Here is a 23,636-nt window from a genome sequence, read left to right on the forward strand (position 1 = left end):
TGTATAATAACGTATTCCTTATTAATCTTATTTAAACTGGTTAAGAACAACATGAATATGTCAGAGGGATTCTCAGATGTTGATCTGACAAATAAGTTATTTATTTTAATGAAATCAAAGAGAAGTGAAGATGTATTTCCTTGAAGCAGCTGGGCTGATAGGAGCTCATATCCCCCCTCTCACCTCCTCCCTCCACAGCGATGGCAGACTTCCACGTCCAGCCAGAGTCGGTGCATGCAGAGGAGTCCGGCGTTGCTAGATTCCAGTGCCAGATCCACGGCCTGCCAGAGCCTGTCATCAGCTGGGAAAAGGACAGACGTCCGGTGGACACCGAGGACGAGAGGTTGGTCCAAACCAAATCCGTGGCATGACACCTCTTAGAGTTGGCAGCTCTTCATCAGTCCTTTATCAGGTCCCACTGCATTTGCTTCCGTCTGTCTGATGTTGTTTTTCTTTTCCTATCGCAGGTACACTCTCCTGCCCACAGGCGTTCTGCAGATCACAGGAGTGCGTCCCGGGGACAGCGGCGAGTTCTGCTGTGTAGCCCATAACAGTGCAGGAGTGAAACACAGCACTGAAGCACTTCTCACTGTCTCAGGTTGTAATATTTAATCTCTTTCACGTCTACATACCCGACCACCTAAGATTTTCTAAACCTATTGTTCCTCTTCATGATTCAAGAGAAGCAGGATATTGAGCTGGAGAAATCAAATTAAAGGAAGCCATCCATCATGCTTGTCCCCATCTTATTCTCCCCTCTCCCTGCCCTCCCCAGGCTCTCAGTCATCTGTTTACAAAGAGCCTATGATAGTGGTCGGACCAGAAAACCTTACCCTCACGGTTCACCAAACCGCCATCTTGGAGTGTGTTGCTACTGGATACCCTCGGCCCATTGTGTCTTGGAGCAGACTAGGTGAGAACAAACCCTGTTCTTATCAAAGAAAGGGCCCCAGAAGGGGAAAATATGTATTTGGAATATTTCTTTCTGGGCCCGTATACTTGCATTTCAGCAATTATTTGTCAACTCCAGTGTTTTCCGTCATATGTGTGCTTTGTGTCGTTGTATGCTTGTGTGTTCTCTGCAGCACAGCTTTGATCCTTTCTGCATGGTGTAACGTATGTGTGTGCACAGAATGCATTTGATACAGTAAAGTATCTATTGTGTATACAGGACGCTGTGGGATTCATCACAAGGCCTTTAGGCTGAACATGATGTTTGACTTCATGCTTCTTCTCCCAATTGAAGTTGAATATCCAGGGAAGCATTGGCGAGCCTCTGAATAATTGCTTTGAGGTGCTGAAACAGATACGATTAGTTTCCCCCGTCCCGTCGTGCTTCTGTATTTTTTCTTGACTATCACTCAAAGTCAAAACATTTTTTCAATCTGGTATCTGTTCTCTTTACCTATTATCCAGTGCAATTCGCTGTGCCAAATGTAAATGGCTGCCCCTCCCAAGCACATGGGCATAATTAGATTGGGGGTATTTGCCTCACATAATGCCGGTCGAATGAAATGCTAACACAATGGGATTTGTGTGTATTCGATTACAGCAGGGAGGCTAAAATGCATAATTAATCTGATAGTTTCACATCAGTCACTCCTTAATGCCCTTCTGTATTTACTGCTATTCATTCAACAGTCCCAAAGCCTGCTAGCTGCAGTGCTCTTTCTTTTCTGCCACTAACTTAATTAGTGTCTGATGAAGAGAAACTGATTTGTGGGGGGGGCCAAGAGAGAGAGAACAATATATAGGAGAAAAAGGCACGAAAAGAACAAGACTGCTTTTGTTGAGACAAAAGTTCGCAGTACTCAGCGCATAGTTGACGATAATGGAAAAGTATAGAAAAGCAATAAAGTGCTTCACAATGACAGACACAGACAAAACTGATTGGTGGGAAAATTCATTTGAAAAATTTGTGATGATTAATTGAAAAATATTGACCTCTTCACAGTCCATGACCACAAGATCTGAATACTCGTAATGGATATATTGGGTGGTTTTGTGAATTGTTGACCTCACATTGGAAGCTGTGAAAGAGGTTAAGTATCCAGAAAAACGTTTTTTAAATCATCCGGTTGGAAAAATCTCTGGACTGTGAGTTTGCTGAGCTGATTACCTTTTATAGTGAAGGACAATGAACACACACTCTCTGAAAAGAGTCCACCTAAAAACACAGCAGTATCTCTTTTTTTCACTTGTTTGGTTTAGTTGCATGTTTCATGATTAATCCCTTTATGTTTTTGTGTTACATTTGTATTATTTATTTTATATTTACACATGCAGTGGTACGAGCTGTGTAGTTAACGTAATTAAAGAAATATGAAAGTGCAACTAAGAAAACATTGCTGGCTAGTGACCATGTGGTTTGTAAAACATGTGAGTACGGGGAGAGCAGAGACTAGGCAGCTATGGATTGTGTGAGGAGATAAAAGTTGCTTATAATTTCTGGTCGCTCGATAGCGGCTCGAACATCCCCCGTGTAAAGGTTTGAAAGGCACTCCAAGGCTTTGTCTTAGCATGAACAAAAGAGTTGTTATAGAATAAAGGCTTTAATTAACCGAACATCCATTAGAGAAGCTGCACTTAAAATAAAAAACATTAATAGATAAAAACAGAATGTCCCCTTTAGGATGAATGTCCCCTTTAGGAAGAACCTCTGACAAAAAGCTCCCAGTTAAGACAACTCACTTCAGCGTGAACACCACACCTGTTGTTCTGGCAGCGTGCTCATGAGACATCACACACTTCACTGTGAGAGCTGCATCCTTGACCTCTGGCAGGTCAAATTGTGTCTGTAAATGTGAGATTTCTGTAAATGTTAAATAACGACGTCTAATTAGTTGTTAAAGCCCAGTCTGACCATAAAACATTCACCACATTTACCTCCACTTAACATGAACATATTCTCCACATGGGCACACCTGGTCCTTTCTGGTTCTGCCCTGTGTGAATCCCCTCTCTCTCTCTCTCTCTCTCTCTCTCTCTCTCTCTCTGAGTAGACGGGCGTCCCATCGGTGTTGAGGGTATCCAGGTACTCGGCACAGGGAACCTGATGATCTCAGATGTGGGCGTGCAGCACTCAGGGGTCTACGTGTGTGCTGCTAACAAACCAGGGACCCGTGTTCGTAGGACTGCTCAGGGACGTCTGGTGGTCCAAGGTGAGTTCTGGCAAAATTATACATTTTCATATCTTTAGGAGTTGTGTGAATGGACATCTGTGTCTGTGCACCCTGACTCCCGTTTGATAACTTACCATTAGGAGAAAGATGAGCGGTCCCTCGGCCCTCAATCCTTATGTAAATGATCAAATGTTCCTATTGTTTATTAGTTTTAAATACCACAGAACTAAAACAATCTATAAAATCACATTGGGAAGGATAATATCTGATAAATGCTGTTTTTATCAATATTGTCCGATCCACATGGATAAAGAGCGGTGTACACTATAGTATATCTGTGATTACATCTTTTATGGCAAATTGCTTTTTAGAGATAGAGCCAGTTTGGAATCACTGAGCACAGCGTGCACAGTGACATTTCTTTTTCATTCACACAACTCCAAATAAAATCCAATTCAGCCACAGCGTAACACATCCTACGGCAGGAGAATAGTTGTATCGGCATCTTTAGAATATTTGTGTTTTTTTCCCATATTCATGGCCATGCACATCCAATATAAAAAAGATACATGAAGCGATTACACATACTGTTTTTTATACTTTATTTGGTTCTGTTATATTATTCTCTACAGGGTTGAACCATTAAAGTGTTTGATAGTAGGTCAGATAGATGCGGGCTTCTGACCAATGGGATGCAGCCAGGTCTGTGTGGCCCTCGGTGCATTAATTGTACCGCGGGAACATTGCAGCATTTATTTTCCTCCCTCACGTAACGATCAGATAAAACTTTAGCACATAGCAGTATTGATCCTAATCAATATTTAATTTGATCTGCCTGTCAAGTGCGAGTCCAGCCCCAACTTTTGCAAGAACAAAGAGAAAAAGCCATGAATGTTAATTATGTGTCAATGTCATTGATTTGTACAACTCGTGTACTCAAAATAAATGTTCTTTAGGTCGATTTTACTGTAACTGAACTTAAACTTCTGTATGTCCTAATGAGATGTCTGTGGCTATTAATTCAGAAAAGGAGTACAGAGGTCAGGAATTCATACTCTTAATAAATGCAGCATGCCGCAAATCATCTAGCTTCAGAAGGAGGAGGAGTCAAAGTGTGACAGCCCAAAAGGGAAAACAAGAGCAAGACGGATGGATGGTGCTGATGATCTAACTCACACCCAGGTGCAAATCCATATGTTTCTGAGGTCCCTCTGACCTTCACCTTTAAGAAATCCCTAAAAGAACATATTGAGTGAAAGGAAAGGAAGCAAAAGGGAAAATAGAAACGAAAGGACCTTCACACAATGTCAGCACACTCAGCTTTTCATTCGAGAATGGAAGTGATGACATCAAGAAAAGTGTCTCAATACATTTTGTCCAGGAGAGGAAAGACGAGCGGGAGGGGAAAAAATGTCTGTGCTAAATAAGAAAATAAAGATAAGTATTTGAAGTAATTGAAGAGGAAGGTGTGTGTTTTGATACGCACTAATGCACCAAATACGCAGACCAACAAATGCTCTATTTTGTTCTGATTGAAAAACATCTGCACAACAACTAGAATGCCCAACAAACTGAGGACATTATTGATCAGTTTTGATGCTTAAAGTGCATAGACTATATATTTGGGATGTTTTAAAGATTTTTGTCTTTTCTGGAACGAATGGGCATGAAAGTGAGAATAACTTAAATAATTGCTTTAGGTGCTGGTGAACAATAACCACTGATACAAGTTTATCTATTTCAAAAATCCTTTAAAAAATCCGTAAAGAATCCGCTCTGAACGAATGTAGGAAAGCTTTGGTGTTTTGTGTTTTATTCATTATTAAACGCCCCTTGTTCCAGCTTCTTACCCTCTACCGATGTGATATTTTAATCACCGCAACACTTTCTCTTAGTTAATACAGACATATTAATAATTCAGGTTATGAAATCACTGCTAACCGCTGGAACAATAATGAGTGCAGCAGAGGGGGGGGTCTGTCAGCTCCAAAAAAATTTAAAAATCCCACTTCAGCAGAGTAATTACTTTCTGATATAAAAACTCACTTCTCTGCTGAAAGAACAATTTCAGATGAATACATTATAACCTCTAATTGACCATAGCTGAAAGCATAGGATTAGACGAGTTTTTATAAAACTATAAACTGCAGCACCATTTATATGTAAATGTGTTGGTTATTTTAAAGCACATTTGTCCCACAGAAATGTTTTGCCAATTGAACATAATTCATATATTTTCAATAGTATGTTCACAATACACCTTTAATGCAGTACTACTACAACTACTTGTGACGGCTGACTGTGTACCACTCAGACTCTCCTTGAAACCCCTTTTGATTGTAAACCGAGGCCGTCGTTTCCTCTCTCAGCTCCAGCAAAGTTTGCTCAGGCTCCGCAGTCCATCGCTCGGCCCGTCGGCACCAACGCAGTCTTCACCTGCCAGGCCGAGGGCGAGCCCGAGCCCCAGCTCACCTGGCTGAAGAACGGGCAGATCCTGGAGCCCTGGGGACACGTCAAACTCAGGAACAACAACAGGTGAAAAATTACTTTCTCATGGGAACCTAAAGGAAATTGATTCATATATTCAAGTATAGCCACCGATTGGTCAGGGTGTGGAAATGATAATCCAGCATCACCATAGCACTGCACCAAATATACACACAATAAAGTGATTTTTCAAAATGAGTCAATACTGTCAGAAGTTTAAACTTAACTGCTTTTCTTCCCAAATCCTCTTTTTATTTTTACTCATGAGGTTTCTACATCTGATACCCCAATCTATCAGATATGCATATATTCACACACGCAACAGGATGATTAGTACGACTTTCCAATGAGCCGCACAATATAAAAGCTTTGAAGTCTTTATTAAGGAATAATAGATAGAAGAAAAAGAGAAAGTGAAAAATGCTTGTAACCACCAATAGGAGTAGGTGTTGGTACACTTAATGGGAAACCCACAGTGTTAATTAATGGATTAGCATTAAAAAAAATAGACAAAGCCTGGTAACACGTTTCTCTCATTATTCTTTTACAACTGATTGATATAGCACTTGGAAACCTGCCGTTAAAGCCTTAAGGGTGACCAATCACCACCAAAGATTTCATTATTATTATATCAGCAATATGAAGAGCCATTGTCCATGCCATCCCATAATGCAAACTGTGTTTAACAGCTCATCTCCTGAATGCCGGGCACTCTCTGTGTCCTCACACCACTGGACCCCACTCACAGAAATATGGATTTCAGTAAACACCCCATTCTAATCATTGGCATCATCAAATGTTCAATTTTGCCGCGTTTCTTCTGCTTCTCACGCGGTTTTTCCTGGAATTCACGCCTGCCAAGACATGAGCCTCAATTTATTTGTGCCTTTGTATGCGCTCAGCGTATTGACTGGATGTTGGAGGCTTTCCCATGGCAGTCTCCAGGAATGTCATGAGGAAGAGGACCTCTGCTAGTTACCATTCTAAGCACCTCACAGTATAAAGGTTGCATGTTACAGTGCCTTTTTTTGGTGTTGAAGTACTGATGGTTTCAGTGGGTAAGAGATACTATAAAGGAGTAAATACAAGTTGGACCTATTTTTCTGCTGTATGTGGGTTTTACATAATGATGGCCAGTGCCTTGAGGAATGTGTTTTCCAGCACTTGGTTTCAAGGCATTATTTTAAAAAGGATCTTTCATAATATTCCATCCTGTTGCAAGTACTGCTTAATGTTTGATTGAGCGCTTCTACACTCCATCAATCCAGCAATGAAAGTTACATTTTTCCAGTTGACCCTGGCAGCCAACTGTACATGTGTGTTATTATTTTCTTAAAAGAGAAATGTGGCGGTAATATATTTAATTTACACAGCTAACAGTCCTCTGTCGCAATGAGTGAATAGAGCAGACACATTGTTCACCCACTCTGCTCCCCTCCCACTTGCCCACACCAGTCTATGATTTTCAGAGAGATGGAGCGAGGAACTAACAAAGGAGCAAAGAGGAGGAAAGAAATAAAGAGGAAAGAGGCCACACTTGGACGTACAAAGAAATATGAACAGGTGATCAAAAGAGAAATTGTGAGTAGGCAGGAAGAGCAAATCAGGAGCGAGGGGGCGAAGGGTCAGTCAGAGTGTCCCAGCGTGTTTCACTCAGCGTGTGCTTATGGACCTGCTACAACGTGAGTCTCATGCATCACAAAGCCTGCTCTGTGATTGGTTGGGGAGGCAGGCGGCAGCTTGAGACCTACCATTAGCTAATTATGTCATACACTGAGCTAGTTGACCAGGAGACGCAGTCAGCCATCTAGAGGACAGACCAGCTGGATGTGCCTCTTTACACAGTTGAACTGTTGGCATAGAACACAATTCACAATTCATTATCATTGCCCCTTATTTGAGCTTGTCAAACAGCTGACAATTATTTTATCATCACTTAATCTGTATATCTTTTTGTTGTCTTTTTATTCATTTTTTGGTATTTAAATGGTATCATATTGACATCACAACAACACAACATCTGAGTTTATGAACCAACAATCCCGAACAGAATTTTTTGTATTTTCTTCAGATTTGCAAAAGCAGCCAGTCGTTTTTGTTTTTGTTTAAAAAAATATGAATGTGAGTTAGAAAATATTTATATTGGTGGTAAATATATTATCATCAAAATGTTTTGCAATACATTTTCTGATTATATCTTTTTTGAGTAATTGATTAATAGACAAATAATCTGCCCATTTTCTCTCATCATAAAAAGCTGATGAAGCAAAGGAGTCGAGTGGAGATAACACAGCCTGGTTCCTGTGTTCCTCGCGTTGTTTGGTTAGGATTGCTAAAGCAATTTGTTGAGGCGATGAAATACGGCTTTGATATTGAAAAGGTCAATTTAAAGGACGTTTTTCAAATATTGAACCAAACAACAATCTTTCATGAAGCGAAACCAAGGGCTTTCAGTTGTCCAAACGTAAGCTAAAAACTTTAATGTTTTCTAGCCTCCATCAGGTCTTAAAGAAGTAAAGAGAAGTAACTAAATATGTTGATAGTGATCAAATTTCACTGTTGGTTCAGACCGTTTTGAGCTTAATTTGTAATAAATATGGCAGGATTAGTTCAGGCAGCGGGGACTTAGCTGGGAGATTGATGGTTCAAGGTCTCTCCCCAGACTAAGTACAGTGTGTGAACTGGGATGGTTCCACTTCACTAAAAAGGGACGGCTGAAATGTCTTTGAGCAAGGCACCGTCCCCCCAACAACCTACCGGGTAGAAATTGATTTTACATCTACAAGGTTTCCCCAAGCAAATTATATTCAACATATATAGATATACATATCTATATACGTAAATCTATGATGTATAAACACATAGATACTCTGTCAAAAAAGGTACGCTTATAAATACATTTCAGCATTTCAATTCATGTTGTGGTGTGTATATTTGCGTAAAAATATACACACTGAGGTTTCTCCCCTCATTTATCCCTCAAGACGCTGACCTTTAAAAGCGAATCGGACGAGAGAAGGAAGGAGAATCGATTGTACATTTCATTCACGCACACGCGTGCACACACATTAATCAAAAGGCAAGTGAGCCCCGTGTGTGCCAAAGTAGCCCTGTGGTGCATACCATCATTCATTTTGTGCACATGCATAATCAAACAGGAAAATTCACATATTTCAGCCTTTACACCTCGTCAGTAGACGCACATGTTGCACACCAACACACACGAGGAAAACACAGCATCGCAAAACGCTCCCTGACATGTGAGGACTTCAGAGAGGAGCTGATTATCCTTTTCTGTTACCAGACATTGATGCTCAGGGTGTCAGAGGTGTGTCCCTCAACAGGCCTTCGTAAACACACACATGATTGCCATCACATTCATAATTGACCCCTGCTGACACGACTCCCGCAAAGCAGGCGATTGTGGCTATTTAAAGCCGGTGTGAGTGCTTTGGCTAATTATGACGGTCTCTTAAGTTTCTAAAGTGGGCACCTGTAATCCTCCACACACAACCTGTGATCTCACATCAGGTTGTCTAATAAACGTGAGGATTGAAATACAAACTGTATTGTTTTAATGGAGATGCATGGAGAACTGATAAAGACGACAAAGGTAATTCCATCATGCGCATGAAGATAGAAGAAAAAGATCCCATGAGAGCCACTACTTTTCTAATTAATGTAGACTATGAGGATCAATTTTACATTAGTGTAGAGAGGATTTAAGTTTTTTGGTAAAAAAAAAAATATTCTCGGAGGTTGTGTGTGAGTGAGTGAGTGAGTGTGTTTTATAATTAATGACAAACATCTGAAGGAACAGGCAACACAAACCTGGGCATTTTGTTATTGGGTTTCCTTTTTTCTTCTTTCTTTCTTCTCTTTCTTTCACACAGACCTGCCTTTCTTGTTTGCGGCCCCTCTCTGTGCCCCACATCCGCGTCCTGCCCCCATTACAGAGAGCCGGGGCCTGGGCATTGGCCTTGAACTCTCACCCCGTCTGTAATCAGTCATATCCCTCGGCCCTTCCCTCCTCTCAGGCCACAGACAGCTCATTGCCCCCCCTTCCCCATCTCTTCCTCCTGTTTACTCTTTGCCCCCCTTTTCCCTCTTGCTGAATATAGAGAGGCCGCGGTGCCTTTCGATGGGGTGCTGCTCAGACACAACAGAGATTACTCTCTGTTGTGTCTCAGCAGCACACGAGTCAACAATAGAGCCAAAAGCCCTCTGTCAACCACTCCCCTGGCCCATGACCTTATCCATCCATCTGCGAAATGATCTCTGACCGATGAATGAATGATGTGTCAAGCCGTCATGACAAGACAGCTTGGCTTTGGAGCAGGCAGACAGACGAAACAAAGCCCAAAGTATTCCCTTTCTCTCACTCAGACTTTATTTCTTCCCCTAAACATTGTGTGGGTGTTTGATGTTCTTGTTTCCAAATCTGAATTTCTGTCTTTCCTTAATTCAACGTAAAACTAAAACCAATTATTTTAAACATTCGGCATCGGTCGGGTCTTGCAAAATATCCCGGTACAGGAAGAAATGTGGTTCACATTTCCTGCTTCCGCAGCAGAGTGGAAACAAGTAACACCTCCTTCAAACAGAAACACTCTGCTCCTTATTTGCCCTATTATTTTCTGAAAAAGGCCCCAAAAACACCAAAGTATCTGCCCACCAAAATGAAACCAAGACACGGAGTCTAATGGAATAGAGTTTTACATTAAAATAAAACACAAACAAATTTAAAAACGTTTCATATATTCCGATATAAAAGTGTAATATATATAAAACTAATAAAGCTTTAAATCCTGGAATACTGACAAGTAGGTTTTGACAGTAGGTGTGGAATTCCACATGATCAGCATGTGTACGTGTGTGTTCATGCATGTGTATGGCATGTATGCGGTTGGATGCCACCGTACCTTCCAACCCACACACCGGGGAGGCTGGTAGTAGTGCGTCCCTGGGGGCCCCTTCGCTGCGTCCGTGGAGTCTGGTCAGGGCTGCCTCTCTGCAAACACTCGATCCATCGCTGATACGAAAGGCTGTCACAAATGTGATGGTTGAGTGGCGAACTGCCGCCGCCTCCGGGGTCGCGGGTAAGATTGGCTCGGAGAGGGCGAAAAACAGAGGGCCTCATTGACCCGGTTATTATCCGGATTGAAGCCACCTGGCAGACCAGAGAGAATAAAACCTCTTCGGTCCATTCTGACCCAGATTACAGAAGTACAGTAATCGTATCCCCGTACATGAATTTTGAAAAGGTAATGGAATGATTCACTTCTCCACCAAGCCTGCTGACCCAGAAAAGCCCCCCTCCTCACCCCCTTAATCTTACACATCCATCCTCACAAACCACGCTGAGGCTGGTAGTTCAGTGCTGTCCATTCAGAGCCAAAAGGCAATTTCCTCATTTTCCATTTCACAGGTCCAGAAGGTTGCGAGTGAAAGGCCACGTGCATTGCAGTCAGCTGACACGTTGTTCTTTCTATGAATGAAATGCTTTTCCTTACGAGATGGTTCCGACATTTTACATTTCCTTTTGATTTAATACACAGATGATGCAGCCTGTCAATCAAATAAAGGTGATCATCCTTGCGACAGGTTCTTCCAAACTACGGCAGTGGCAGATTAGGCGGGATGCTGCAGGATATGTTGAAGTCCTGTGATATTCAATTCTTGTTTCAACTTACAGAAAAGCATGAGAACCAGACGCCAGAAGGGGTCTAAAGATGCCTGTGCTCTGTTAAAGTGGTGTGACCTCGGGCTAGAGGTAGAGAGAGACGACTAAGCCACAACCCCTTCCATATTCCCAAGATATACCTTATATGCGCGTTTTCACTTTTCACCAACAAATTTATCATCATATAAATACCACAACAACGGCCTTGGCATGCACTAGGCATCCAGTAATGTTTCGCACCACAGGGTGTAATTTTCATAACATGTTACATTTTCTTATTTTTCTTTTTGCCTGAGGAAAATAAGAGAAGATGAAGTATTCTCATCTAATAACACTCAACATGCACGCAAAAACACACATAATGCTTAAGTTTATTGTATAACAGAATGTCAAGTAGAAGGATATGAAAAGCACGGATACGGTGCATGATGAAAGTACAACAGTGATGAGCGATGCTTGAAAGAAACTATATAGAGTGGGAGCATTGAGTGGGAGAGATAGCAGGTGTCTGTGTCTGTGTGAGATGAGGTGAGTACAAATGCATAGATGGATAGCAAGGTACAAATGAAAGGTTTCACTGATGTAGGCAATCCATATTATTTTTTTAAATAGATGAGCCAGCGAGTTCCACTGGAAGACAATTTGGTTAGAGAGTGAGCACTCTGCATGAGTGAGACTCTTTTCACATACTGCTGCTGTGTGTTGTGTGGCTCTATCTTTGCTCACTCATGCACACCTCACTCATACCTTTCAAATGCGGCTTATATAACACAACGTGGACACATTAATGGTGAGTGATTCCAGATGGCATTTCCCTTCCATTCATCACGCTATTGTGGTAAATTCAATTCCCTTTCTTTGTTTATTTTGGACAGATATAGATCCAGATGCAGATTAAACACTGTTCTGCACTCTCACATGTTGTTGTTGTTGTTGATGCATGTACAAACCAAAAACAGAAACGACAGTTCCAAACAAAAGTAGCACATAAATTATTCAATTAATAATTTCTATCATGTGCATTTGATTTGTGGTAACTCTGTTGTGTTGTTCATTCTGTACACATCTATTACACTAGTGCCATCCTGTGAGATGGATCCCTCTTCTGTTCCTCTTTATTTTTTCTCCGTTTTTTTAGGTTTATTCCTCTACAGATGTGAAGGTCCTGTGAGAGAGGATGTCATATGTGAATAGATTATGAAGCCCTCTAAGGGAAGATTTGTGTTTTGGCTCATGAAAATGGAATTGAAATGATGTGTATCATACTATATCCAGAATGCAGCAGTACAACCCTATAAGACATGCACTTTGAAAATGAGATGCTGTACTTTGTTGCTGGTAAGTATTAAGCGCCACATTGACAATAGTACTTCATACTGCTACTTTGGTCTTTTCGCAATTGAAGGTAGAGGAGTATGTTTGATACGGAACGATTCTACACAATATTTGACCTTTTGGATTTGCACAACTTCTACTCGCATGGAGTCCTCGACAGTCAACTCTTATTACGCCAGAGAAAGTAAACTTTACAATTTCCATTTCCTTCCTTTCCTTCCTCCCTCCTCCTCCTCTCACAGCACACTGACGATATACGGCATTAGCCAGGATGACGAGGCTATCTACCAGTGTATCGCAGAGAACAGCGCTGGTTCCACGCAGGCCAGCGCTCGCCTCACAGTGCTGTGGGCGGACGGACTGCCCGGCGAGCCCACCCACTTGCAGGCCGAGGCCCTCTCACCCACCAACATCCAGGTGTCCTGGAAGGAGCCCGATCAAAACACTAAGGACATCATCGGTTATGTGCTTCACATACGCAGGACGTCAGGTGGGTTGCACTGAATATATGCGTAGTTATAGCCGAGACATTACATAACAATATGTCACAGTGAAATGTCAAAAATCTGTTATTTTCAAGTGATGAAAATAGATGGAATGGACATTGACAGCGAGGGCCCTAATTCACAAACCATTTGCAAGGCCTGCTAACATGCCACGCTCCTCATTATGCTCAGGTGACTCTAATGTGTCAATATGACTCACAAGGAAATTATCTTATTTTGCAAGTAGCAGTTTGCACTTTGCAGATTTTGTACAAAAGGCGACAGACAACGTTACATATACACATATTAACCGTCTCTGTTGCAGATCATGTAAACTGTGACAAATTCTCTGTTATTATTGTTTCCCGTCAAATTTACCAGAATTTTATTTGGAAGATGCTTTTGTCCAAAACTATTACTTGCAGTATTAGGAAAAAGCAGAAGGGAAATGCATCCCTTGGTGAAAACAACTAAAAGTGTGTTCACTGCTACTGTGTAAGTCCTGCACTCCGCTAGATGGATTTAATAAGGACGGAAAAACTTCATTGTACCTTGCAATGTGTATAAAAACGGCACGATGCTCTGGTGTGTGTCCGTATTTTCACCTCTGCATGCTTGTTTACGTGCACACGGTGTGTTTGTTTGCGGCTTGGGGCAAGTGGGTGGGTGGGTTGTGATGTTTTGGTGTGAAGCGAGGGTCTCATACTGCTAGCTGCTGGTCTCCACAGTAGATTCATCAGATGGATAATTAAGGGCCCCGGGGGTCATCCAATACTGCTGTAATCACCCTTCCAAGATGGTCTGGCCCAATGTGTTGAGGGCTGAAGGTGGATATTGGTTATGGTTGGTTGTCTCCCGATTGAGAGCAATATAGATGCTTTAACACGCCCTTTGTAACTGCCCCTTTAACCACCTCTGTCTCCTCACTCCACCTCTGCAATTTAGCCAACCATCACCACTTAATTCAAACTAGATTAGCTCTTACCTTACAGGGCTGCTCTGATAGAGTCAAATGGGCAATAATCATAAAATAATGAGAGAAACCAATCAGATATATTCTTTCCTCTCTTGATCCCATATTCCGTCACCTCAATGCCTGTTCCTGCTTTTCTTTCCCTATTAATTCTGTTCTACATTCTCCTTTACCTCCTCCATGTTTCAGACCCAGCCGAGATGGAGTACGAGGAGGCCGTCAGTAAGGCGACCCTGCAACAAATCATCAGGGACCTGGAGCCCTCCACTAGTTACACCTTCTACGTCAAGGCCTACACATCCCACGGGGCCAGCAAGCCTTCGGAGAGTGTCACCGAGAGCACTCATGGGGAGGGTGAGCTGGAAGCTGAACACACACACACACACACACAAAGCCTATTTTTTACCAATACGTTTGCAGTGCTCGCTGAGGTTAAAAACATGAAACAAGCCTTACTGCACATAAATGCAAAATAAAAGGCTAAAGTGGTGCTTTTATCATATATTTATACAACTTTGGTTAACGCTGTGTATTTTCTGTTGTAGTGCCAGCCCCTCCTTCCCTCTACACCAAGGTGCTGAACAGCAGTGTTATACAAGCAAGGTGGGAACCTTCCTCCAAGGCGGGCCAACTTCAAGGCTTCCGACTGTATTACAGAAGAGCCCACACGCTGCTGTTCACTGGTCCCATCACACTCCTTCGCAACGTCACCCAGTACAACATCACTGAGCTGGGTGAGATGTGGAGCTTCTTAAGACAACAATTTATTGTGTCACAGCAAACACCATCAGCTTCTTTTTAACTGACTGAGCTGTCGTAATCTTCATTAAATGAGTCACATTCATAATGTGCTCGGTGGCTCGCAAACAATCTCTATGTGAATAAAGAACCACTCTGACTTCAGGAGGGTTTGTGCTTTACTTACTATCTTTTCATCTTATCGTCCCCTGTCCAGATCCTTCCATGGTCTATGAGATAAAGCTTCACGCGTTCAATGAACACGGAGATGGCAACGCCACCCTGCGGTTGGTTTCACTTCGGGAGGCGTTGGAGAAATCTGGTGATTGTCCCAAAAAAAACAAACAGAGCCACACACCGCTACGCACGGCCCCACAACACCACCAGTGCAAGTTTAACTGAGTCACATGTGGCATATTTCCAAGCTGACAATCACACACACACACACACACGTGCACAGAACTCGCACTAGCACTATCAAATATATTAAAAATGTTAAGCACACATCTATGAAATGAGCTGTTTGACTCAACGTATTACAACATATCATTTTTAAAATATACCACGTGCACTAAGGAAGAGATCAAGAAGAAAGGAGCTGTCCACCGGCTTACATCTGAGGTTGTCTGTATGTTCCCAGTGTTGGACGCCCCGTGCGACTGTGTGAAAGATGAACAAAACAAAACATCCACTACGGGCATCATAATCGGCATTCACATTGGAGTCACCTGCATCATCTTCTGTGTGCTCTTCCTCGTCTTCAGCTACCGCGGCAGGTCAGTATCACCGTGACGGGTAAAAGGCCCAACAGCAGCAACACGTCCCGACGGAACGACTCCGTTCTTGTTGGCGGTAAATGCCATGAGTTTCACGTGTGTGTGTGTGTGTGTGCGTGTTCATGTAATCCCCAGGTTAAGGATGTGTAAGACGGTCCAGGCCTCCCCCCAGGCGCCGCACAGCGCTGTGTTGGAATCCTCTTCGTCGTCCCAGGGGCCCTCAGGGATGAAGGGGGCTGCCAGGAGGAAGATGGAGGTCAATGGCAGCGCGGCAGGGAAGAAAGTGGCAGAGAGCAACGAGCTGGAGAGACTTTTCACTCAACCCACACAAGATACATGCATGGTGAGTCCTGATAGCACCAAACTGAGGGAGGGGAAACCAGTGTTTGTAGGTATTTTTAGACAAATTGTTATGGACAAAGAAGGTTTATCTTGGGTTATATTTATTGTTGTTATATTACCTTTCTGTATCTGCGGCTGTCTGTGGGGAAATTATAACCCAAACTTTTTGTTTTGAATTTCCAGCATAGCTAATTTCCTGATTTGTTAGTCAACCAAATTAATAAATGTAGTCATGCACAATGTTGCTCATTTCTGACGTCTCAGAGGTTACTTTTGTTATTGCAGTGTTATCATTATTTCTTATAGAATTGATGCCTGCAACTGCAGAATTTCCCAGATTGTAATTAAATTTAACTTTAATTCTCATATGAATATATATTTATAATTTCTGAATTCATTTCAGTCACTTTTTCAGCCAGTAATAACTTTTGTTTTTTTCCTGCCATGCTTCCTTCTAGATTTCTCTCCTCCTTTTATTCAGCATAAAACATAACAGTACAATAGAACATAATAAAACAGGATAAAATATTTTCTACATTATGCAAAGGTGTGAGCTGCAACTAGGCGACTCATCATAGTCTGATAAAAACAATATTGAGGCAAAGCAGGATCTCAGGGGAGGAACAAAAGCCCCAACTGCACTTTTACTGCTCTTCACACAGCAGAGCAGTAGAGCATCCTGATGGAAATTTAAACGCACTCTATGTAACCCTTTATTATGCATGTGCTTTCAGTCCGACTCCTACATGCTGAACGACACCCAGCTGTCTACGATACCGCTGGACAAGTTTTCGTTGGAGCGAGAGACAAAGTTCCTGGAGCCCCCTTCAGCGGCCGCGGGTCTGCAGGAGCAAGGCTAAGCGCGCACCAAGGCCCACACGCTCTCCACAGTGTCCACTCTTCTCTCACTCAGGTTGACAAGTTTTTCCTTTTAAAGCAGGTTTTCTTTTTTTTGTGCAAAGATTTTTTTAATTTTTTTTATTGGTAAGTTAAGAAGTTTGAGAAAATCTGGGACTGTTTATGGCAGGGTTTTTGGATTGAGGTTTGGGAGAGCTCTCTTTGACAGATTAGTTGCATATTTTTTGATTTTGAGCAGCGCTCAGACTGGATTCCCCAGAATGTCCTTCCTATACAATTATGATTTTATTTTTAAGTTTATAGATATATATAAATACATATTTATATATCTTTATCACTGAAAGGTCAAAGTGATTTTAAGTTATTGGTCGCATGTCTGCTGCCGCCTGCTCTCCCCTACTAACGATCCCACCTTCTCGCTCTCAGAGGACCTCGGCCTTCGTCCACGCATTTGATGTGTTCTGTCTCGGGACTTTTTTTCGTTGATATCAACATTTTTTTTTTATGAGTTCTCAGCCTTCATACGGGGACCAAACTCGTCTGTTTGAACCTCTACGATTCAACGAAAAACCTACCTCAACCAGAGTGAATGTCTTGCGGGAAGCTTTTAGAGACTTTTACCTTCCCTTGTGCTCAAAATGACTTTACATGCGGAGGAACTGGTTGGTTCTAAAATTACAAGATCAGGTTCCGCGCTACCTCAGATGTCAGGAACTGTCTCTCTTCTTCTTCTTCTTCTTGTCGAAAAGCAAAATGAACAAAAAAACAGAAAACGAGTATCCAACATAAAGCACTTCCAAATGCTGATGTTAATGTTCTACCTCAAAATAACAATCTTAATGTTGTTGCTGTTGCTGGTGTTTGTCTGTTTATGGCATAATGAAACCCCCTCTGTGAATCCTGCCTTCCCTCTGTTGATGAATATTGTGTTTGTATATACAATGTCAGTACCTCAAGTTGACAGACTACAGAAAACACCTTGTACAGAATGTTAGGACGATAAATTATGCTCTTCCATTGCAAGCCTTTTTTTAACAAACAAACATCATTTTTCTTTTTTTTTCTTTCTGTTGAATGAATAGAGCGTTAGAGATACACTGCATTTTAATTATATTAGCAGGATTATTTACGACTTAATGGCATGTGACACATCAATTGGAAAATTTCAATTGGAAAAGAGGAAATGTGTCTAAAATGAGCTATTAATGAATTTTGTTGGTACAGATGTATTTTTTCAAACTAAAATATTGTCATTCATATGAAAGAAGAAAATCAAGCAGAAATATTTTTCCAAGTTTTAGGACTACTTATTTTTTGGGACGTACTCTTTTGACTAATTAGCTGACTTTCAAATAATACCGCTTGTGTGCTAGCCACATTATTGCTAGTAAACACTGAGCATAGCTTAGCATATTTAGTACAGCACTTAACTACCCCAATAATCTTAAGTTGTCCTTTTCACATTACTGTGTGAGCACAAAGGAAGCAAATGATTTGTTACCTGCATAATTAGAGGGCTGTAGAGGTGAAACACGCTGTTTCTCCCCACAAGCGTTTGACGATTTGATTCGATGAGAGTATCACTCGCATGTCTTTAGAGTTTAATATGAAGCTGCGTTCAGCGGTAAAACAACTAGAAACACTGGTGTTCCTCCTCTCAAAAAAACAAGGCCGCCTGTTTCCCAAAATGTTCAAATATTCCTTTTGATTTGAATCTGCTGCAGTGTATTTCTAACCTCATTCAGGGAGGATGTCTTTTGCTTCAGTGCTCTTAGTGATTTTGATTTCACATCACATTATCTGCCTCCTTTTTAAAACAAAGTAATAGCCTTTGAGACTTACAGTGCCCAGGAGACATTACAGTTGCTGATCATGCTTCGACTATTGTTAGTCTCTCCCCCAAAACCACAACTGCTGCTCAGCCTTCGCCCCTCTGTCGACGCTGACTAGTAATAGTGCTTCAGGAACATGGCTGGATGTTAACGACCACAGACAGGGAGCTGGCTAAGGTCTCTCTCTCTCTCTCTCTCTCTCTCCCTCTCTCTCTCTCCGGCTCTGTGCTCTCACAGACTGTACAGGACTGGCTCGGCTGCATTACGGTTCACTACCTCAACCCAGTTTTTGGCCTTGATCTCAGGTCGTAATGAAGGAAACACGCAGAGTACCAACAATGTGATACTAGCATTCAACCACCTATAAAAATGTATATATTGCAACTGACGCTACATGCAGACAGGCAGAAAGGAACACCACACAGACAATGGACGGAGAACTTTTAGGATCATTATCTTGTGCACTGATTATTAAGAAGGTATGAGTTCATACAGTATATTGTTTCTAGTGAATGTGCAACTTTGCTTATCAGATACATTTTGTTTCATATCAAAAGCTTTTAAATTATTATTTTTTTCACTTTATATCCTCAATTGAAAGTTGAAAGATGCATTAATTAATAAACAGAGAAATGTACAGTGTGGGACAGTAACAACTCTAACAGACACACAATTTATCAATTTGCTTTTCTGGTAACCTCACCTGAGTGTGAGTTGTGTTTACCTGAACTGTGCTAAAACCCTAGTCTAGCCTAGTAACCCTAGGACTTTTAAGTTTAAATTTCTGTCAGGTTTTACATCTTCCACTTCGCAAAAGAAGATAACAAAGTGATCAACAAATCAAAACTTACTTTTTCAGTAAAAAAAGTATTTTACTTTGTTCCCTCTGTTTGCCGTTTTACTTTCCCTTTATATGCAAACAATCCTCCTCAAATCCCCTGTCAGATATTCTGACTCATGGAATGTCATCGGTAGGTATACATCTGCTTTTGGCCACTGGCATCTTCTCTGTCTCTCACTATCTGCGAGGCCAACGTTGCTATCTTAGATTTAAAAAATACAAACAGTATTTTTGCCCCTGTAGGAATATGACAATGTGTGGAGATAATGTGTGCGGGACAATAGGTCGGATAGTTTGCTATGTTTGTTGTGGCACACATCCCAGGTTTCTCCATCTTGTGTTAGCAAATATATAAATGATCTAGTTTACTTAGAGGCAGCACAGCATGTAATGAGTTAGATGGCCATTTTGATTGAAAATCTTTTTTTTTATTTATTAGCTGTACACTACTTGTATGATCTAATTATTTTGCCTCCACAACATTCCATGGGATTGTTGTTTCTGTCCCTGCTGCAATATTCATAGTTTCCATTGAAGTGATCATGTGTAATTTAATGCCCTCGCATTTGTTCTCCTGTCATCCTTTTATTTTATTTACTTGTACGCTTTGGGGTTGATATCATGTTTTAACAATGGTACTTGTTGAAATAGCAGAACAAAGGCTTGAGCCTAAATGTGTCCTGTTTGTATATTTATTAACTATCAGAGGGATGTTTTCACTCCAGGCTGCCGCAACCTTAATCCGTGTTTACTGTTTAGAGTCATTTCACAAGGGAATAATTGGATCACTGGTAACGTGGTGCAGTGGCGATCATGTTTACGTGAAAAGACTTGATGATATGTCAGGTTGTCGTTTTGCTGTACAATATAAGAATCTGTGTGATTTAACGGAGCCCTCAAAGCTCTTCTGATTCTGTAACTCCCATCAGCAGAAGGGACTAGATGATCGCCAAAACACAGGAGGGCATTGTTTGACATATTTTTTGCAGTTGGGGAAGTGTTATAACACCAAATTCCTCCCCTGACAGTGAGCCAGCCTCTTTTTTTTTGTCTTTGTTCAGGAATCTGACCTTTGGGCAGGGAGAGTGTGCGCTCAGGGACTCGCTGATCCTCTTAAATGTGCATCAGCGGGCCGCCCTCGTCCTCCCTTTGAATCCTGCTTTGTGCCCAGTTCACACACATTTGCTGTCAGGGATGACTTCTTTTTTTGCCATTTAAGAGAAAGTGTTGCAACCTTGTGTCCGTTACTCCGCTAGAAACATAATGGTGAAATCTCTCAGCTCAAATCAGACGTAGAGATTATCGTAAGGTTTAAACTTCTGTGGGAAAATATTCTGTGACAACTTCAGGGAAATGACATCACAGCAAACTTGTGGTCTCTCCTCAGGGGAAGATTACTGTTAAAGCCTCAAAGGTATGTCTGGATACATTCAAAGTGTCTTGGAAATGGAGATCTGAAAAACTAAAATTCCTCTGTAGCTCAGTTCCTGCTGATGCTGGAACAATTATTCAATTCATCGGTAGAAAGAGTTCTTTCAAAGTCATTTTTTAAGCACAAATACCAAAAAAAACCCATCCCAATCCTAAACATTCATAAATTCGGAGAATTTGCTGATGTTGTTTTCATATATATTTCTATATTAAATGAAATGGTAAACTGAATATTTGGGGGATTTTAGAGAAATTAAACATTTGAAGCAAGTTATTTAAAGCTTTAGAAAATCACTATGGTTCTTTTTTTCTCACATTTTATAGACCAACCATATATCAAATAACTGAAAATAAAGAAAAATGCTGATTAATGATTAGATTACATTTGTAATCAGTCAATCAAAAGAAGGCATCCTGGACTGGGCATGTTCAGGATTTATTCTACACTGTTTTGACTAAATGTGTCCGTGCAGTTCTCCACTCATTAAATGAACATTGGTGACAATACTGGACAATACAGGACAGGCTAGTTGGACATTGTCTCTCTAAAGAGGGTCTGTTACGGCCATAAGAACAATACTGAAACTCAACAGTAGATCTCAACGGTGAGGATGTTTTTGGAAAATATTCTCACTCTGGTTTCTCCCAAAGTCCTTGTACCCTCTGGCTTAAATATCCTCACATAGTGTGGTGTTGATTGTTGTGGCACGAATGCTCTTTGAATATGATTGTGAATTGATTACATTTCCAATGCATTTATCTCTAGGGTATTCTGCTCTGAGACCCCAGTGACGCCACATGTCAAATAACGCTGAGTTTAAGGATTTTCCAAGTGATTTATACTGTTGTCAAATGGTTATTTGTGATTTAATGTAAATGTACTTTAATGTTTGGGATCAGTATTATATTTTATATACCTGTGTCAAGAAAGCAGACTGAATCTCATGTGTTCAAAGGTAGTAGGCAGAGAGAAACCTACAGTAAAACTGCATGAGAAGCAAAAAGATAACCTGTTATTTAAGATGAAATGAAACGTGTCAGTTAACCCTTAATGGTCTTGTGATGGTACCACTGTGATATTTAGCCAAATTACGGAAAAATAATGTTGTGATCTCAATATGGTGCTACTGATGGTCCCGTCTCACATTGTCGGTCAATATGTTTTGATGGTGTGTATTGATGAAAATAGACTCAGTGACCTTCTTCTATTGACAAATCTGTTTTTACCTTCGCGGATGCCTGATGATCCCCTCCCCCTCCTCACCCTGTTCCCAACCGGTCACCGTCACCAGTGGTCACTTGTGGTGACGACGAAAGGGACAATAGTCTTCATTTTCCTTCAAAAACCATCTTTGCCCGAGGTGAATGTTTGTTGTGAATCGATGTTGCCCATGTGATCTAAAGCCGTTGAGTCGTACCTAGTTTGGCTCCTGCGTAGATTCTACTACGCCAGTGGTCGACTCTCCACACCTGTCATGTGACGTGAGCGTCAAGCAGAAAAACTCAATAACAACTCGTCAGTATAAGCATTGTCATTTAAGCAAACATGCATCGCAAATGTCTTCCTGTGTAGAGCACCACATTTCTGTTTGTGACACACAGTCTAAGCTTCACTTTTGCAGCACTGCAGCCGAGAGTATCGTCTTGAAGGGCAAATGATTCCAATCCAATGTTGCCGTATGAAAGCATGTAGGGATGTGAGTATGTTTGACCTGCTCCTGCCCAGCGTTGCCGGCTTCCATCGGGAATTTTACTAATAAAACAGGAACTGATGTGAGATTAGTTATAATTGTTAAAGTTTAAAGTTAAACCATGTTTAATTGGCCAAGTGAAGGATCTCCAGTTTATAAGAGGTGGTTAGAAATGTTGTACAAGGCTGTGAAAATGTTTGTTACAGCCACAGACTTCAAACCGATAAGGAGAGAAAAAACACAAATGCAAAAGTCTTCAATGTGAAATTGCCAAAACTTTAACTCTAACGGCGGCAGGTAATTGTGTCTTCCTGTAGGACCGTGCTACTTGCAAGTCTTTTCTGTTACCTTGATTGATATATTTAATTAATTTTGTACTAAAAAAAATGACTTCCTACTTTTCGCTTAATCAAATGTGAGCGCAACAAAGGGCAAGGGAAGGGAAAAGCTGCACTCTATTTTATGTTATTTTATCTCAGCAGAGTTGCTTGTACAGTTTATTCATAACACGTAAAGCTTATATTTTATCAATACAGTTTTATTTCATTTTCATATGCTAAAGGGTTCAAATGCGGTGCCAACCTGAAACCAAAAACCATGTGCATTATCAGCTGTGTGGACGAGTTCATGAGAAAACAAGCCTCGTTCATGGTGTTACCTGCGCTCAATTCACTCAGCGACCAGTTGGATTAAACAAAGGTAGCATAAATCTGTGCAGCGATCACACATCCACCCGTCAGTCACTGTGTGTCTGTCTGCTGTCACTGGGTCTCCTGCAGTTTAATTCAGGTCGTATATCTCAGAGTATTATCAGGGATCACTACTGTACGTTTCCACAAAGTTGTGTTTTTATGCTCTCTGGGCCACGGTGATGAAATGATAAGTCTGTATACATTTTTGCATATACAGTGTGTACTGTATGTGTGTATGTGTGTAAAAAGGCAAAATAGACCATTTTAGTGGTTTGTATTGTTTTAGGATTCATTGTGCAAAACTGAATTAAAAAACAATAACAGTGATAATAAACTAGCTCTAGAAACAA

The 23,636-nt window shown here is 41.2% G+C and overlaps 1 protein-coding gene across 1 annotated transcript; it reads left to right on the forward strand.

Moving 5' to 3' along the window:
• Positions 1-200: 200 nt before the first annotated feature.
• Positions 201-23,636, forward strand: LOC119197578 (immunoglobulin superfamily DCC subclass member 3). Its single transcript, XM_037454015.2, has 12 exons — positions 201-343; positions 468-598; positions 776-913; positions 3,003-3,161; positions 5,492-5,657; positions 12,870-13,117; positions 14,275-14,439; positions 14,631-14,819; positions 15,041-15,145; positions 15,464-15,599; positions 15,735-15,942; positions 16,676-23,636. The coding sequence occupies exons 1-12, from the start codon at positions 201-203 to the stop codon at positions 16,799-16,801; spliced, it is 1,914 nt and encodes a 637-aa protein (XP_037309912.2). The 3' UTR covers positions 16,802-23,636.

This window comes from Pungitius pungitius, chromosome 4 (assembly GCF_949316345.1).
Source record: "Pungitius pungitius chromosome 4, fPunPun2.1, whole genome shotgun sequence".
NCBI classification, from domain to species: Eukaryota; Metazoa; Chordata; class Actinopteri; order Perciformes; family Gasterosteidae; genus Pungitius; species Pungitius pungitius.

Bases quoted from the DNA above. Each gene is read 5' to 3' on its own strand.
- LOC119197578 (XM_037454015.2), top strand. From the start codon at position 201: ATGGCAGACTTCCACGTCCAGCCAGAGTCGGTGCATGCAGAGGAGTCC. The intron at 344-467 runs GTTGGTCCAAAC...TTCCTATCGCAG, and splicing joins GTGGACACCGAGGACGAGAG to GTACACTCTCCTGCCCACAG. The intron at 3,162-5,491 runs GTGAGTTCTGGC...TTCCTCTCTCAG, and splicing joins GGGACGTCTGGTGGTCCAAG to CTCCAGCAAAGTTTGCTCAG.